General features: G+C 45.5%; 1 protein-coding gene across 1 annotated transcript in view; it reads left to right on the forward strand.

Annotated features, from left to right (window-relative positions):
- Positions 1-19780, forward strand: part of DCAF5 (DDB1 and CUL4 associated factor 5) — a 133158-nt gene that overhangs the window by 35517 nt on the left and 77861 nt on the right. Inside the window, exon 4 of the mRNA XM_075329842.1 lies at positions 5679-5818. Coding sequence (XP_075185957.1) covers positions 5679-5818 — 140 coding nt within the window. The remainder of the gene's footprint in view (positions 1-5678; positions 5819-19780) is intronic.

A 19780-nucleotide genomic window follows, 5' to 3' on the forward strand; every position in this document is an offset into this window, starting at 1 on the left:
TGCTGGACAGGAGCCGAGTATCGTCAGGGACAAGGCCCTGCTACTGTGAGGTACTCTGTGTCCCCGTGGGGACCGCGCATGGAGCGCTGGTGCCATATACACTGCAGCACTGCTGGGTGTGTTAGTGCGACGGGGACTACCGCGCAAGGCCGCGCTGTGAGGTACTCTGTGTCCCCGTGGGGACCGCGCATGGAGCGCTGGTACCATATACACTGCAGCACGGCTGGGTGTGTTAGTGCGCCGGGGACTACCGCGCCGGCCGCGCTTATATGCCGGCCGCGCTTATAACTTTAGTCCCCGGCTTTTGCGGCCTAGTAGCGCATATTCCCGCCCCCAGGCCTGTCAGTCAGGGGAAGGGCGGGACGCTGCACAGAACGTCAGCGCTGAGGGCTGGAGCATACTCTGTATCCTCCTCCCCCCTCATTCAGCTCAGTGGGGCTCCAGATTCCCGCACTTTCTAGGGCACGCCCTCGGCCCCCTCCTCCCCACAGAACGCCGGCAGCCATTCCTGTCAGCTCTTCTGACGCTGGAGAGGAGAGAAAGCTCTGGGAGGCCCAGGCAGGGAAGCTGGTGATCACACAACCGCTTTGAGCGGTCGGTAAGCAGCACCTGAGGTGCTGGGCCCACTGAGTGCCGGAGTGTACATATATATATATGCTTATATGCTATACATCTACACTGTACGGTCGCACTGTTGATTTTTGGCTATATACCCTCCTGGATTGTACTCAGAGGAGACAACAGCATGTCGTTCGCAAATAGCAAGGGTGCCAAAGCACAGGCTTACTTTGCAACCTGTACCTCATGTGCGGCTATACTACCGGCAGGTTCCACTGACCCTCATTGTGTGCAATGCTCGGCCCCTGTGGCACTTACTCAGCCGGAGCCTCTGCTACTGGTGGCCCAGGTGGAACCACCTGCTACCACTGTCCAGGTGACAGGGACGGAGTTTGCAGTATTCGCTGACAAACTGTCTGAGACTATGGATAAATGGTCTGCTAGGATACTAGAAGCCTTACAGTCCAGACCGGTAACTCAGGCCCCGGGCACTGTTCAATCATTGACCCCAGGCCCCCCTCATTTGGACCTGCAAAGTGCTCCTGGGGTGAACCATGGGTCCCAGGGTGAGGTCTCTGACATGGACCGCAGTCCCAGGCCGCCTAAGCGGGGTCGCTGGGAAATTCCCTCGACTTCATCACATTGTTCAGGGTCTCAGCAGGAGGACTCTCTGGATGATGATGCGGAGGTAGCAGATTTGGATTCTGACCCTGAGACCGCGCTCAACCTGGATACACCTGATGGTGACGCCATAGTGAATGACCTTATAGCAACCATCAATCAGGTGTTGGATATTTCTCCACCAGCTCCTACAATTGAGGAGTCAGCTTCTCAGCAGGAGAAATTCCGTTTCAGATCTCCCAAGCGTCCATTGAGTATGTTTCTGGATCACTCCGACTTCAGAGAGGCAGTCCAGAAACACCGAGCTTGTCCAGATAAGCGTTTTTCCAAGCGCCTTAAGGATACACGTTATCCCTTCCCCCCTGACGTTGTCAAGGGCTGGGCTCAGTGTCCTAAGGTGGATCCTCCTGTCTCCAGACTGGCGGCTAGATCCATAGTTGCAGTGGAAGATGGGGCTTCACTCAAAGATGCCACTGACAGACAGATGGAACTATGGTTGAAATCCATCTATGAAGCTATCGGCGCGTCTTTTGCTCCAGCATTCGCAGCCGTCTGGGCACTCCAAGCTATCTCAGCTTGTCATGCGCAGATTAATGCAGTCACACGTACATCTGCTCCGCAAGTGGTGTCCTTAACCTCTCAGGCGTCGGCGTTTGCGTCCTACGCCATTAATGCTGTCCTGGACTCTACGAGCCATACGGCGGTAGCATCCGCCAATTCGGTGGCAGTCCGCAGGGCCATGTGCTTACGTGAATGGAAGGCAGACTCCGCTTCCAAAAAGTTCTTAACCGGTTTGCCATTTTCTGGCGACCGCCTGTTTGGTGAACGATTGGACGAAATCATTAAACAATCCAAGGGAAAGGACTCATCCTTACCCCAGTCCAAACCAAACAGACCTCAACCACGGAAGGTACAATCGAGGTTTCGGTCCTTTCGGCCCGCGGGAAGGTCTCAGTTCTCCTCGTCCAAAAGGCCTCAAAAGGATCAGAGGAACTCCGATTCATGGCGGTCTAAGTCACGTCCTAAAAAGACCGCCGGAGGAACCGCTCCCAAGGCGGCCTCATGACTTTCGGCCTCCTCACACCGCATCCTCGGTCGGTGGCAGGCTTTCCCGCTTTTGCGACACCTGGCTGCCACAGGTCAAAGACCGATGGGTGAGAGACATTCTATCCCACGGTTACAGGATAGAGTTCAGCTCTCGTCCTCCGACTCGATTTTTCAGAACATCTCCGCCCCCCGAGAGAGCCGATGCTCTTCTTCAGGCGGTGTGCACTCTGAAGGCGGAAGGAGTGGTGATCCCTGTTCCTCTTCAGCAACAGGGTCACGGTTTTTACTCCAACTTGTTTGTGGTACCGAAAAAGGACGGATCCTTCCGGCCTGTTCTGGACCTAAAACTGCTCAACAAACACGTAAAAACCAGGCGGTTCCGGATGGAATCGCTCCGCTCCGTCATCGCCTCAATGTCCCAAGGAGACTTCCTGGCATCAATCGACATCAAAGATGCTTATCTCCACGTACCGATTGCACCAGAGCATCAGTGCTTCCTGCGTTTCGCCATAGGGGACGAACACCTTCACTTCGTGGCACTGCCTTTCGGCCTGGCGACAGCACCACGGGTCTTCACCAAGGTCATGGCAGCAGTGGTAGCAGTCCTTCACTCTCAGGGACACTCGGTAATCCCTTACTTAGACGATCTGCTGGTCAAGGCACCCTCTCAAGTGGCATGCCAACGCAGCCTGGACGTCGCTCTGGAGACTCTCCAGAGTTTCGGGTGGATCATCAATTTTCCAAAGTCAAATCTGACACCGGCCCAATCACTGACATATCTTGGCATGGAGTTTCATACTCTCTCAGCGATAGTGAAGCTTCCGCTGGACAAGCAGCGTTCACTACAAACAGGGGTGCAATCTCTCCTTCAAGGCCAGTCACACCCCCTGAGGCGCCTCATGCACTTCCTAGGGAAGATGGTAGCAGCAATGGAGGCAGTTCCTTTTGCGCAGTTTCATCTTCGTCCACTTCAATGGGACATTCTCCGCAAATGGGACAGGAAGTCGACGTCCCTCGACAGGAACGTCTCCCTTTCACGGGCAGCCAAGGCTTCCCTTCAGTGGTGGCTTCTCCCCACTTCTCTGTCGAAGGGGAAATCCTTCCTTCCCCCATCATGGGCTGTGGTCACGACGGACGCGAGCCTGTCAGGGTGGGGAGCGGTCTTTCTCCACCACAGGGCTCAGGGAACCTGGACTCCGACAGAGTCCTCTCTTCAGATCAATGTTCTGGAGATAAGGGCAGTGTATCTTGCCCTAAAGGCGTTCCAGCCGTGGCTGGAAGGCAAGCAGATCCGAATTCAGTCGGACAACTCCACAGCGGTGGCATACATCAACCACCAAGGGGGAACACGCAGTCGGCAAGCCTTCCAGGAAGTCCGGCGGATTCTGATGTGGGTGGAAGCCACGGCCTCCACCATATCCGCAGTTCACATCCCGGGCGTAGAAAACTGGGAAGCAGACTTTCTCAGTCGCCAGGGCATGGACGCAGGGGAATGGTCCCTTCACCCGGACGTGTTTCAGGAGATCTGTTGCCGCTGGGGGATGCCGGACGTCGACCTAATGGCGTCCCGGCACAACAACAAGGTCCCAACATTCATGGCACGGTCTCTAGATCACAGAGCTCTGGCGGCAGACGCCTTAGTTCAGGATTGGTCGCAGTTTCAACTTCCTTATGTGTTTCCTCCTCTGGCACTGTTGCCCAGAGTGTTACGCAAGATCAGGTCCAACTGCCGCCGCGCCATCCTCGGCGCGCCAGACTGGCCGAGGAGGTCGTGGTTCCCGGATCTGTGGCATCTCACGGTGGGCCAACCGTGGGCACTACCAGACCGACCAGACTTGCTGTCTCAAGGGCCGTTTTTCCATCTGAATTCTGCGGCCCTCAACCTGACTGTGTGGCCATTGAGTCCTGGATCCTAGCGTCTTCAGGGTTATCTCAAGAGGTCATTGCCACTATGAGACAGGCTAGGAAACCAACGTCCGCCAAGATCTACCACAGGACGTGGAGGATATTCCTATCTTGGTGCTCTGATCAGGGTGTTTCTCCCTGGCCATTTGCCTTGCCCACTTTTCTTTCCTTCCTTCAATCCGGATTGGAAAAAGGGTTGTCGCTCGGCTCTCTTAAGGGACAAGTCTCAGCGCTCTCTGTGTTTTTTCAGAAGCGCCTGGCCAGACTTCCACAGGTACGCACATTCCTGCAGGGGGTTTGTCACATAGTCCCTCCTTACAAGCGGCCGTTAGAACCCTGGGATCTGAACAGGGTGCTGATGGCTCTTCAGAAGCCACCTTTCGAGCCAATGAGGGATATTTCTCTCTCACGCCTTTCGCAGAAAGTGGCCTTCCTAGTGGCAGTCACATCACTTCGGAGAGTGTCTGAGCTAGCAGCGCTGTCATGCAAAGCCCCTTTCCTGGTGTTTCACCAGGACAAGGTGGTTCTGCGTCCGGTACCGGAATTTCTCCCTAAGGTGGTATCCCCCTTTCATCTCAATCAGGATATCTCCTTACCCTCTTTGGATTTGCACTCGTTAGATCTGGTGAGAGCACTCAGACTCTACATTTCTCGTACGGCGCCCCTGCGCCGCTCGGATGCGCTCTTTGTCCTTGTCGCTGGCCAGCGTAAAGGGTCACAAGCTTCCAAATCAACCCTGGCTCGGTGGATCAAGGAACCAATTCTTGAAGCTTACCGATCTTCTGGGCTTCCGGTTCCCTCAGGGCTGAAAGCCCATTCTACCAGAGCCGTGGGTGCGTCCTGGGCATTGCGGCACCAGGCTACGGCTCAGCAGGTGTGTCAGGCGGCTACCTGGTCGAGCCTGCACACTTTCACGAAACACTATCAGGTGCATACCTATGCTTCGGCGGATGCCAGCCTAGGTAGGCAAGTCCTTCAGGCGGCGGTTGCCCACCTGTAGGAAAGGGCCATTTTACGGCTCTATTACGAGGTATTATTATTTACCCACCCAGGGACTGCTTTTGGACGTCCCAATTGTCTGGGTCTCCCAATGGAGCGACAAAGAAGAAGGGAATTTTGTTTACTTACCGTAAATTCCTTTTCTTCTAGCTCCAATTGGGAGACCCAGCACCCGCCCCTGTTCCCTTCGGGCTGTTGTTCTTTGTGTACACATGTTGTTCATGTTGAATGGTTTCAGTTCTCCGAAAATTCCTTCGGATTGAATTTACTTTAAACCAATTTATAACTTTTCCTCCTTCTTGCTTTTGCACCAAAACTGAGGAGCCCGTGATGCACGGGGGGTGTATAGGCAGAAGGGGAGGGGCTTTACACTTTTAAGTGTAATACTTTGTGTGGCCTCCGGAGGCAGAAGCTATACACCCAATTGTCTGGGTCTCCCAATTGGAGCTAGAAGAAAAGGAATTTACGGTAAGTAAACAAAATTCCCTTCATTATCAATATACGTAACCGAATAAACATTATTTTTCCATTTTTTATATGGTTTTTAGTGGTGAAACACTGGATGTATTCACTCATGAAGAGGCCGTGTATGGGCTGTCGGTCAGTCCAGTGAATGATAATGTGTTTGCCAGTTCATCCGATGATGGAAGAGTCTTAATATGGGACATAAGGGAGTCTCAACAAGGAGGTAAGGAGCATTATTTTTTTTTATTCTCTATAAACTCCACTTTTACGAATTAGTTTAATCAAAAACAAACAGAAATCAGAGCATATTGTATCACTATTGGGTGGCACGGTGGCTCAGTGGTTAGCAGTGCAGTCTTGCAGCGCTGGGGTCCTAGGTTCGAATCCCACCAAGGAAAACATCTGCATGGAGTTTGTATGTTCTCCCCGTGTTTGCGTTGGTTTCCTCCCACACTTCAAAAACGTACTGATAGGGAACCTAGATTGTGAGCCCCAATGGGGACAGTGTTGCCATTGTATGTAAAGTGCTGTGGAATTAACAGCACTATATAAATTAATAAATATTATTATTATTATTATATCAAATATTTATTTTTTATTTTACAAAATATTTTTCAAAAAACATTAGTTTAATCTACAACATTAAATAACACCAAGAAAAAAATCACTTGAAAAAACAAACATAGGGGGAATTTTTGACCATAATTTATTGGTAAGAGAGGTGAAGGGATATTGTACTCAAATTGTAAGATATAAGAATATCAAAATATTGTATAAACCGAGCAACACCCCAACACTCTCCCCAATATTTAAATATATTGCACTAATGGAACCGAGATATATATAAAACCACTGAATGGATTTATTAAGTCCCCAAATATCAAATACTATATAAATCTTACTCGGTCTTTCAATAAATATTCAAATAAATATCCAATTTCATAAATAGAATAGTTCTAAAGAAATATTTGTATCAATAATATATGAAGGGATAAATATTGAAATAAATTTAGATTACTATAAATTTATAAAAGACTCAGCCGATTGATATATAGTGACTATGAGTGAATATCTTACAGATGAAAAATGGGTGATATAAATACAGTGGAACCTCGCTTAACGAGTAACCCACTTAATGAGAATTTCGCTTAACAAGCAAAGCTTTCTGTAAATTTGTAACTCTGTTTACGAGAAAGCTTTGCTGTAAGAGCGAAATACTCACCGCACACACTTCCGGTTCCGTACATCCACCGCGCTCTGACTCGCACTTGCAGTCCACACAAACACACACATGTACGCACAAACACACACGCACGCACACACATACAGTATTATGCTCACCTTACCATCCGTTCCACCGCCAGTCTCATGATTCTTGTAGTTCCCGGGTACATCGCGACATCCTTGCGGCGAACTACAAGACCCAGGAGGCCTAGGATGGAACGGAAGGTAAGGTGAGCATATAATATAACATAATATGTGTACCTTTCGTTTCATCTCCGGCTTACTGGGTCCTGTAGTTCGCTGCTCCGCTCCACTCCAGGCTGTGTATCGGCGTCCATAGCAATGAGGCAGGAACTTCCTGTCACCGCTACTGAAAGGCAGCGTGCTGGCCAATCAGAGGCAAGCGGCTCTGCCTTTGACGTCAGCGCTCTGGCTAGGAAGTTCCTTCCTCGTCGTTATGGTAACGCGATACACAGCCCGTACCGGCGAACAGCAAGTCCCAGGAGACCGGCGATGGAACGGAAGGTAAGGTGAGCATATAATATGTGCGTGTGCGTGCGTGCTTGTGTGTTTGTGTGAGTTTGTGTGTTTGTGCGTGCTTGTGCGTGTGTGGAATGACACAATAGGGGACCAGGATGGGACATTTAACAAGTTGTGGAACAAATCGTTTGCATTGTAATGATTTCCTATGGGAAATCTTGCTTTGCTGAACAAGTAACTTGGTTAACAAGCACAGGCCCAGAACGGATTGTTCTCGTTAAGCAAGGTTCCACTGTATACCTATTGAGGCTACATGTCCACTCATATAGCACCCATTTCTGACATCCTACAAACAGAGGCGTTTTGGTGGGTTTGTCTGACCTGGTGTTATGTGAGTATTGCACGGATGATCTATACATGAGTAAATAGAGCCTCTGTTTGTAGGATGTCGGAAATGGGTGCTATATGGGTGGACATCTGGCCTCAGTAGGCATATTTATATCACCTATTTTTCATCTGTAAGATATTCACTCATAGTCACAATATATCAATCGGCTGAGTCTTTTTTTATAAATTTATAGTAATCAACATTTATTTGAATATTTATCCCTTCATATATTATTGATAGAATAGTTCTAAAGAAATATTTGTATTTATGAAATTGGATATTTATTTGAATATTTATTGAAAGACCGAGTAAGATTTATATAGTATTTGATATTTGGGGACTTAATAAATCCATACAATTGTATAAACCGAGCAACACCCCAACACTCTCCCCAATATTTAAATATATTGCACTAATGGAACCAATATATATATAAAACATATATTGGTTCCATTAGTGCAATATATTTAAATATTGGGGAGAGTGTTGGGGTGTTGCTCGGTTTATACAATTTTTTGATATATCTCATATCTTACAATTTGAGTACAATATCCCTTCACTTCTCTTACCAATAAATTTTGGTAAAAAATTTCCCCCTATGTTTGTCTTTTCAAGTGACTTTTTTTCTTGGTGTTATTTAATGTTGTAGATTAAACTAATGTTTTTTAAAAAATATTTTGAAAAATAAAAAATATTTCATACAATATACTCAGATTTCTGTTTGTTTTTGATTATATATTCTTTTTAGTTAAGGTATCACAAATATTATGGTGGAGAAAATATAGGAATTTGTTGATATGTACCTATTAGTTTAATGTAGACTCTGTCCACAAACCATTTGTCGTCATTGTCATCTTCTGTGGTGTCATAGAGACAGGTAAGTTGGTTTCTGTAAAGAACAAAAAAAAGTCCCCATTTAATGCTGCAATAAAGTGGCAAAAATGTTTAACGGTATTTTCTCTATTTTTTACCCTAGTGACCTTTTTCTTTTTTAATTTGAGAGGCAGTGTTTCCTGAAGTGGGCTATTAAACGGCCTATTAGGCTAACCTTAGATAGATGGGGCTTTCTGAATTCTGCAGACATGTGCAAGTCAGCAACAGCCCTCAGCTTCGTGTGTGTACCATCCCTTATCCAGGGATCTGTGACGGCCTTTCAAGATATTCCCTTTGAAATTGACTTTTCAGAGGGAATATCTCATCTATTTACAAGGGTTTTCCCAGGCTGTAATATTGGTGACCTCTCCCTAATATAGGTCATTAATATCGGATCGATGGGGTTATACTGCTGGCACCTCCACTGATACACTGATTTAAAGGGGTTATCAACCCCTGATGAAATCTTTTGGTAAATGACTGCAAGCATGCAACTTGTGCTCATTTGTCTACTACTGTCTCAGCTGCACCTCACAGTGTTTTATATAGTTGCGGTTTATGACGACCGCTGGAACCAAAAATCAGAGCTGAAATCACACACACCTTTAGGCTTTGGCAAGCTGCACCGTTTGCCAAAGATTTCACCAGGAGTGGACAAACCCTTTGAGATTATTGAAGAAAGCAGTGGAAAAATCCAGCTGGACTCCAAAGGGATAAATAAAAATGCTTCTTTATTTATATCAACTCGATTAAAAATATATATCCATTTCTCAAGTAAAGACACCGGCTTATTCACACTGATGCATGGCAGATGTATACTACTACGCGTTTCGGCGGAACGCCTTCCTCAGGTCATAGTCAGTACAAGATTAAGAGGATATTTATAAATGTTTTTCCTGAGCAGCGAAGTAACTCACATGTTCTGAATAAATTCATTATATAGGGGAGTATACGCTGCTCAGGTAAAATCACAAATTCACAAGAGAAAAGTACAAAAAGACCATGAAGTATTTATCTAACCTTAAATTACATAGGTATCCATCCAGATAAAATACAGAAAAATATATATATATATCAATTAACATCTAGGTATGAAAATCTTATATATAGATAAATATACATATCTTTTTTTCTTTCTTTTTTTTCCCATAAATGGACATGAAAATCAATAGACACAATAAAACCCCACTTTATAGATGTAGATAATCACATTCGTTTGTCAAAACACATTATAGGAAGCAAGATATATAAAAAGGACATTGCCCACAGGTATAAGAAGAGAGAGAGAGAAAAAAAAAAAAATTATAATGTCTCGCAGTTGTCAGCCGATGCCTACCCGTATATGTAAGGCTCAAACAGAACACATGTCAATATTAATGAGCGACAGAAATATCAGTGTTGAGATCTACAACAACAAATCAACCACGCTCATACAATGGAAGTGTAAAGTCCTGTTGTATTAGTCTCGCAGTTGTCAGCCAAAAAAAATAAAAAAAAAGGAAGTTAAATTTCTCTCTTTTTTTCAAAAACCTCAATAGCATAAGATCAAATCATGTTTGCTATTTAATCCCTTTGGGAGGCGGATATCCAACATAAAAATCCACCGACTACCCATTGTAATCAAGACCGCACATTCTGGATTCATTCCAGGAATTGATTGAATCTGAACTTTTGGAGCTGGAGAGACATACTACAAATATTACAAATGTGTCTCATAATTTGTCTAGTAGTGAGCGGAAAGCACTAAAAGATTTACGGAACAACAAAGATCTAATGATAAGACAATCAGATAAAGGAGGGGCTTTGGTCATTATGAACTCTGGACTTTATAAGAAATTGAATTTCATAGATCTTTCTAACGATCACATGTATTTGGAACTTATGTCTGATCCTACAGAAAAATATAAGTCTGAGTTATTGTCTATTTTGAATGAGGGTTTAACTATTAATGCAATTGATGGTAAACTTAAAGACTATTTATTTGTGAATCATCCTGTGGTCCCGGTGTATCATTCCTTACCTAAAACACATAAGGGGTTATTTCCACCTCCCCTTAGACCCATAATAGCGGGTATTGGGGGTCTCAATGAAAAGCTGGGTGAGTGGGTCGACCATTATTTGCAGCCGCTGGTCAGACTCATCCCTAGCTACACTAGAGATTCCAAATCGATTATTTCCCTTTTTGATAATATGGAATGGAAAAAAGAATATACCTGGATCACAGTAGATGTTATTGGTTTGTACCCGGCAATACCTCATGATGTAGCCATTAATTGTTTGGAATATTTTTTGAACAGTTTCAGCAATTATAACCCTTCTATTGTCGAATTTTTGCTAATTGCGGTCAAGTATCTCCTCAGTCACAATTATTTTTCATTTGATAAACGTTTTTTTTTGCAGCGGAGTGGTGTTAGCATGGGAGCGGTTTTCTCACCCTCCCTTGCTAACATTGTTATGGCGGTTTGGGAAGAGAGGTTTTTATACAGTACTAATTCACCTTTTTTTAGTGATATTTTGTGGCTGGGGAGATACATAGATGACATGTTACTCGTATGGAGGAGCACAGAATCCAGAGCTGAGGAATTGTTTTCATGTTTGGATAATAATGAGTTCAATCTGAAATTCACACACAATCTACATAAAACAAAAATTAATTTTTTGGACATTGAGTTCTCCATCAAAGATAACAGAGTATGTATTTCTCCATTTAGGAAACCTCTGGCCACTAATAACACACTGAATGCATCTTCCTGCCATCCTAAACATGTTCTGAGAAATATTCCAGTGGGAGAATTGATCCGTACTAAGAGAAATAGTTCCAGCCCAAATACATACAAAAAAGAGGCACAAAGGGTTAAAGACAGACTCCGAGCACGAGATTATCCTGGGTGGGTACTAGACAGAGCAGAGCATATAGTTGATAGAGTAAATAGAGTAGACCTCTTTGCCGACAAATCTAAACAGAGGGACAACGATAATTGTTTTATTACCTTCTCTACGCAATTCAGTGATCAATTTGACAGTATAAAAAATATCATAAAAAAATACTTACCTCTGTTGAACCAAGATCTGAGATTGAAGGAAATCATGAGCAAGAATGCAGTTAGATTTGTTGCCAGAAAGGCTCCCACTTTGCAGAGTATTTTGTCTCCTAGCACATTTGTCTCAACACGGCCTGTCAGATCTACCACGTGGTTAGAAGTCAAAGGTTTTTTTAAGTGCGGTGCCGCTAAATGTAAATGCTGCAGTTTTGTTAGCAAGAGTGATACCTTTGTATCTTTCCACAATGGTAATAGCTTTAACATTAATACTTTCATTAACTGTAATAGTGATCATGTGGTATATCTGATAGAGTGTGAACAATGCCAGATTCAGTACGTAGGCTGTACAGTGGGGCCACTTAAAAAACGTATACGCAAGCACATGTCCGATTCAGTGAACGCTAATACCATTGGTATCTCTGCGGTATCTAGACATTTTGCCACAGTCCACAAGGGCAATTTGACAGCTTTTAAATTCAAGGGTATAGAGAAGGTTTTTAAACCATTGAGAGGAGGCAACTATAGGAGAAAGCTACTTAATCATGAAAGTCGGTGGATTTTTATGTTGGATACCCGCCTCCCAAAGGGATTAAATAGCAGACATGATTTGATCTTATGCTATTGAGGTTTTTGAAAAAAAGAGAGAAATTTAACTTCCTTTTTTTTTGGCTGACAACTGCGAGACTAATACAACAGCACTTTACACTTCCATTGTATGAGCGTGGTTGATTTGTTGTTGTAGATCTCAACACTGATATTTCTGTCGCTCATTAATATTGACATGTGTTCTGTTTGAGCCTTACATATCGGGTAGGCATCGGCTGACAACTGCGAGACATTATAATTTTTTTTTTTTTTTTCTTTTTCTCTCTCTCTCTTCTTATACCTGTGGGCAATGTCCTTTTTATATATCTTGCTTCCTATAATGTGTTTTGACAACGAATGTGATTATCTACATCTATAAAGTGGGGTTTTATTGTGTCTATTGATTTTCATGTCCATTTATGGGAAAAAAAAGAAAGAAAAAAAGATATGTATATTTATCTATATATAAGATTTTCATACCTAGATGTTAATTGATATATATATATATATATTTCTGTATTTTATCTGGATGGATACTTATGTAATTTAAGGTTAGATAAATACTTCATGGTCTTTTTGTACTTTTCTCTTGTGAATTTGTGATTTTACCTGAGCAGCGTATACTCCCCTATATAATTAATTTATTCAGAACATGTGAGTTACTTCGCTGCTCAGGAAAAACATTTATAAATATCCTCTTAATCTTGTACTGACTATGACCTGAGGAAGGCGTTCCACCGAAACGCGTAGTAGTATACATCTGCCATGCATCAGTGTGAATAAGCCGGTGTCTTTACTTGAGAAATGGATATATATTTTTAATCGAGTTGATATAAATAAAGAAGCATTTTTATTTATCCCTTTGGAGTCCAGCTGGATTTTTCCACTGCTTTCTTCTATTATCTTCTCGGCTTGCTGCCGTAATCCGTGCCGGACCAAAGGGGACTAACAGGAGGATATATTCAGGCTTGTCTCTGCAGTGGTGAGCGGTTTTGTTTCTTTTTTGTACTTGTCTTTTGAGATTATTGGCGCACAAGAGTTTTCACAGCTTTATACATTGTGAAGTAGCTATGAATGGTTCTACAATTCTTTAAGTCCCCTGCCCCTGGTCTTAGGCTATGTGCCCACGGGACATTGTACATACAGATATATCCGCAGGTACAGCTGCAGGTTTCCCGCGGCAGCTCGCCGGAATCCGCAGCTATCGATTGCTGCAGGATTCTAGCGAAATATCTGCGGAAAACCTGTGGGCATTTATGCGACTTACCTGCGGAAGTCCCGTCCTCTATCTCCATAGTGGAGAGGCGGGAATTCCACAGGTATTTCCGCAGGAATAATTGACATGCAGTTACGTGTGGCTGCCGGACATCCACAGCATATTCTGCAGCCGCACATACCGCAGCATGGACACAGACACTCCCCATGTCCCATAGGATAACATGGGGAGTGTCTGTACTTGCTAAAACCTGCAGATTTATCTAGAAAATCCAGATAAATCCGTAGGTTTTCCGCAGCAAAATCTGCGGGTACATAGTTCCATGGGCACATAGCCTTATACTCGCCCTTTCGCATCTTCATCTACTATCCACGCCACTCTCGTCGACACTTTTTGACCTGCCACATCACTCTAGTGTTTCATGGAGCACACTGGAAGTCACAACTCTATGCATCTGTATGAGCGCCTCGTTCTGACCTCAGAGATGCATTGGGAGCTTGTGACTAGGGATGAGGGAACCCGAACTGTAAACTTCGGTGTCCGTACCGAACACATGATGTTCGTGCACACAACCACGGACACGAGATTTCTGGGACGTTCGTGTTACAGTTCGTGTAACCGTTCGGGTCCAGGAGCTGTTAAAAAAAAAAAAAACAAACAAACAAAAAAAGCACGTTAATAAAAAAAACAAAAACATTCTGTTCATACTTACAGGTCCCACGACGTCCTGCAGACTCTTCCTCCCAGCGCTGCTGATAACGCGTCCGTCCGATCATTGCTGTTCCCTCCCCCCCGGTAAGCACCTCTGGCTAAAAGGACCTGCCGTGATCGTGCCATCATACCCATGTGACCAGTCATGTGTGAATGTTGTATTACCTCATTGGCTACAGACTGGTCACGTGAATATGACGTCATCACAGGTCCTAGAGCGCCGTGATGCGAGTGTTATTGCATCACGGCGCACAATCTCCCGACGGCAGCGGGTCAGCTGCATGTATTTCCACAGCTGAGGCGCTGTTGTCGAGAGAGTGGGGTGATGCAATGCGAGACGTAAGTGCAATCATCCCCTCACTGTCAGCCTCTGCTTCATCGCTCTATCCAGAACGATGTAGCAGACCCAACATGGCTCTCTGTGCTTCTCACTGTGTATAGACTGTCTGTGCACAAGATGAAGCAGAGTTCACTTTGCTCTTTGCTTCTCACTGTGTATAGACTGTCTGTGCACAGTGATGAAGCTGACATTGCTGTCCCTGTGGATTACGTCAAACTAAGGATTTTTTTAATTTTTTTTATAATAAAGGTGGAGTCTCTAAATGTTTTTTGGTTTATTTCTAATAAAAAAAATTCTTTTTTTTTCCTCTTTCCTAGAAATTCATGGTGGCCATGTCTAATTTGGCGTGACACCATGAATTTCGGGCTTAGTACCATCTGAGAATACAAAGCTGGTATTAACCCCTTTTTCTTTATCGTTCCTATGGGAGACCCAGACATTGGGTGTATAGCTTCTGCCTCCGGAGGACACACAAAGTACTACACTAAAAAGTGTAGCTCCTCCCTCTAAGCATATACACCCCCTGGATAACCAAATATAGCCAGTTCAATGCTTTGTGTTCAGGAGGCATACATCCACACATGCATTCTCATCTGATTTTTGATTTTTGGAAAGAGTTTGAAGAAAAGCGGGTCCAAGCCTGGACTCCCGGCATGTCCCTTCTCACCCCACTGTGTCGGCGGTGTTGTTAAGGTTGATTCCAAGGCTGGAGCCTTACATGCCGCGCTCCTTTACCATCCCTCGGGCTCTGGCTTGAAGTGGGAGCCAGCATGGTTCTCCCTGCCTTGCAGGAGACCGGTCTCCATCCGCAGCCCTTCAGGATCCTGCCGGACGGAGCACTCATCCCCAGGGACTTGAAACCCTGCGTCTCACAAGCTAAGTATCTGAGACGTTATTTTCGGGGGGTCCCTTGTACTTTATTGTTGGGGAGAGTGGGCTGTGTATCTGTTCTGACATTTCCGGCCGGTTCTCTGGTTTTCACCTGAGAACCGCGCCGATGGTGCCTGCGCGCCGGCCGCATCGCTTAAATTTAGGCCCCGGCTTCGCCTGAGGCCTAGTTTTCGATTTCACTGCCCCTGCATGTCAATCATGCAGAGGGACAGTGCGGCTCCGCCCAGCGGCCGTTCGGCACAGGGGAGGGACACTCCTCTCTGAGTACATGTCCCCTCCCCTGTAAATCTCCTTGGCCCTCCAGATCCTGCTCTCAGAGTAGGCCCCGCCCCCTCTCCTAGCTCCTTGGCCTTTTTCCTTGCCGACCCTTCTGTCCTTTCTACAGTCCGGTCTGCAGCTAGGACTATCCCTCAATTCCCTCAAGGGACAAGTCTCGGCTCTGTCAGTGTTGTTCCAGCGGCGTATCGCCCGGCTGGCTCAGGTGCGCACCTTCATGCAGGGCGCGTCTCACATCATTCCGCCTTACCGGCGGCCTTTGGATCCCTGGGACCTCAATCTGGTCCTCACGGCTTTGCAGAAACCCCCCTTTGAGCCTCTTAAGAAGGTTTCTTTGTCTCGTCTTTCACAGAAAGTGGTCCTTCTAGTGGCCATAACTTCCCTCAGGAGAGTCTCTGATTTGGCTGCGCTCTCTTCGGAGTCACCTTTTTTGTTTTTTCATCAAGACAAGGTGGTTCTCTGTCCGACTCCGGACTTTCTCCCTAAGGTAGTTTCTCCTTTCCACCTTAACCAGGACATTTCCCTGCCTTCCTTTTGTCCGGCTCCTGTTCATCGCTTTGAAAAAGCGTTGCATACTCTAGATCTGGTGCGGGCACTCCGGATCTATGTGTCTCACACCGCTGTTCTTAGGCGGTGCACCTCTCTTTTTGTGCTGACCACAGGTCGGCGTAAGGGCCTCTCGGCTTCTAAGCCGACCTTAGCTCGTTGGATTAGGTCGGCCATTTCCGATGCCTACCAGTGTACTCAGGTGCCTCCCCCGCCGGGGATCAAGGCACACTCGACCAGAGCCGTCGGTGTCTCTTGGGCTTTCAGGCACCAGGCTACGGCTCAGCAGGTCTGTCAGGCTGCCACTTGGACTAGTCTGCATACCTTTTCGAAGCACTACCAAGTGCACGCTCATGCTTCGGCAGATGCGAGCTTGGGCAGACGCATCCTTCAGGCGGCTGTCGCCCATTTGTGAAGTTAGGTTTCGCCTACTTCTCAGTTTTCTGTTTATTCCCACCCATGGACTGCTTTGAGACGTCCCAATGTCTGGGTCTCCCATAGGAACGATAAAGAAAAAGAGAATTTTGTTTACTTACCGTAAATTCTTTTTCTTATAGTTCCGTATTGGGAGACCCAGCACCCTCCCTGTTGCCTGTTGGCAATTTCTTGTTCCGCGTGTTATCACCGGCTGTTGTCGTGGACAGAGTCTCCGGTTGTTCCGGTTCTTGCTCTATCTCTACTTGTGGGTGGCTATTCTCCTTCAGCTTTTGCACTAAACTGGTTATATTTGGTTATCCAGGGGGTGTATATGCTCAGAGGGAGGAGCTACACTTTTTAGTGTAGCACTTTGTGTGTCCTCCGGAGGCAGAAGCTATACACCCAATGTCTGGGTCTCCCAATACGGAACTATAAGAAAAAGAATTTACGGTAAGTAAACAAAATTCTCTTTATTACCCAGCGAGTCACCACCATCACAGCTGCTGGACGAGCCGGGTAACGCACCTGGAAATGGCGCTAAGAAACAATGCGCTATTTCCAGGGGCGGCTGCGGGCTGCTGAGAATCCCAGCCCCAGCTGCCTAGCTTTACCCGACTGGCGATCAAAATACGTCGGGAGCCCACACTTTTTTTTTTTTTTTAATTAATTTTTTTAAGAACAAAAAAATGAATGGGCTTCCCTGCATTTTGATTGCCAGCCAAGGTAACGCCAGGCAGATGGGGGTGGCAACCCGTAGCCGTCTGCTTTATCTGCGCTGAGAATCAAAAATACCGCGGAGCGCTACGTCTTTTTTTTTTTTAATGATTTATTTATTTTTACAGTACTGTGATGTCAGGCAATCAAAATACAGGGAAGCCCATTTTTTTTTTAGTTATTTAAATAATTAAAAATATGCGTGGGCTCCCGCTGCATTCTTTTGTATTGCTAGCTAAGGGTAATCCAAGCAGCTACTGGCTGCTAACCCCAACTGCTTGGTGTCACCTTCACTGGCAATTGGAAAATCCAGGGAAGCATTTTTTAATTTATTTTTTTTAAGTTTTTTGCCAAAAAACTAAAAATAAAAAATGACGTGGGCGTCGCCATATTTTTGTATGCTAGCCAGGTACAGCATTCAGGTACGGGCTGCCCCCAATCCCTAGCTGCCTATTTGTACCCGGCTGGGAACTAAAAATATAGAGAAGCCCTTATTTCATGAATTTCATGAAATAATTAAAAAAAAAAAAAACAAAAAAAAAAACGACATGGGCTTCGTCCCATTTTTGTGTCCAACCAGGTACAACTAGGCAGCTGGGGATTGGAATCTGCAGCGCAGGTTGGCCCAAGCTTTCTGGGCCCCCCGCTGTGAGTTGCAGTCCGCAGCCGCTCCAGAAAATGGCGCTCTTATAGAAGCACCATCTTCTGGCGCTGTATCAAACTCTTCCAGTGGCTCTGGTGACGGGTGGCACGCTGAGTAATAAGGGGTTAATACTAGCTTTGTTTTACTAGCTAGTATTAAGCCAGAGATTCTTAATGTCAGGTAAGTTTGACCCGACCATTAAGAATTTCCAATAAAGGGTTAAAAAAAAGACACCACACAGAGAAAAATTACTTTAATAGAAATAAATACACAGACACACTTAGAGATCCTGGTCTTCTCTCTTCTTTCTCCTTCAACCCATGCAGCTCTGCTACATCAGACAGCATTGCATGGGAGGAAGACGCTTCTGCTCCCCCATGCAGTCTAATCACTCAATGAGTGAGCAGAGTCTGCGCGTTGGTAAGCAGTGATTTCACCGCTGCCACCGTTGCAATAGTAACCTGACAGGCGGGTTACTATAGCAACGGTGATCTCCGATCACCTGATTCCCGGCGCCGCTATTCACCGGCTGTGGCAGCCAGTCCCTGCATGTCGGCTGACTCTGTAAAGAGCGCCAACATGCAGGGACGGGGAGCCGACCATGTGCCCGAGCATCTCGTCGATACACGGCACTCGCCGAGTATACTGAGTTTGGAGATGCTCGGGCGAGTACCGCATACTGGTGAGATGCACTGACAGGACCTAGCATGACGTCATAGCCTTGTGACCAGTCTGTAGCCAGTGAGATAATACACACGTGACTGGTCACATGCTATGACGTCACGTAAGGTCCTATCATCAGTGCTGGTTACCAGAAGGGCACAGTGATGATCGGAAGGAGAAGCGGCGGGAGACAGAGTCTGCAGGACACGTCGCGGGACCTGTAAGTGTAATGGCAATGTTTATTATTAACTTTATTCTTTATTTTACAGCCCCCCCCCGCCACATCACATAATTGTAAAGTCCAAGATCGGTGTTCGGACACAAGTTCGCGTTATATCAGAACCCGAATGCGAACTTTACAAAATGTTCGGGGGAATCTCCCAAACATCGGGGGGTTCGCCCATCCCTACTTGTGACGTAACTTCTGACTTACAGCCAGTGAGATGTTACGGTCACAAGATGGCGCCACTGGACCGGAGCAATACCAAAAAATGATGAGAATGTCAGAGGGTGACTATATAAGATCAAGAGGTTGGGAGTTAGATTAAAAACACCACTGCAGTGGTGAAAAAAATAACGCTGGAGTGGTGATTTTAACCCCTTCATGACCAATGACTAGAACGTCATGTCATGGGCAGCCGTCAGTGCTACTGTATGTACATCAAGGATTTAAGCTGTGAAAATACACAGTGATGGCTCCGTGCTGACAGCAGTCACTAACAGCTGACTGGCACAGGAAAAGGTACGGTCCACACCCTCTGATCACGATCACTAGCAATCGCGGCATTTAGAAGGTTATGGGAGGAGGTTTATGCTTTTCTGGCATTTAGGGGCTCTGTATATGGAGTCCGCAGTCCGCAAGTTATACTAGGAAAATGCGCTCCAAAAGTCAAAATGCATTCCTTCCTTCCAGAGTCTCACCGTTTGGTCAAATGATAATGTACAGTCACATACACACGTGGTCAAAATTGTTGGTACCCCTCGTTTAATGAAAGAAAAGCCCACAATGGTCACAAGAAATAACTTTAATCTGACAAAAGTAATAAATAAAAAAATCTATGATAATGAACAAATGAAAGTCAGACATTGCTTTTCAACCATGCTTCCACAGAATTTTAAAAAAAAAATTAAAACTCATAAAGAAGGCCTGAACAGAAATGATGGTTCCCTGAAAATA

The sequence above is a fragment of the Anomaloglossus baeobatrachus genome, chromosome 12, assembly GCF_048569485.1.
Source record: "Anomaloglossus baeobatrachus isolate aAnoBae1 chromosome 12, aAnoBae1.hap1, whole genome shotgun sequence".
NCBI lineage: Eukaryota > Metazoa > Chordata > Amphibia > Anura > Aromobatidae > Anomaloglossus > Anomaloglossus baeobatrachus.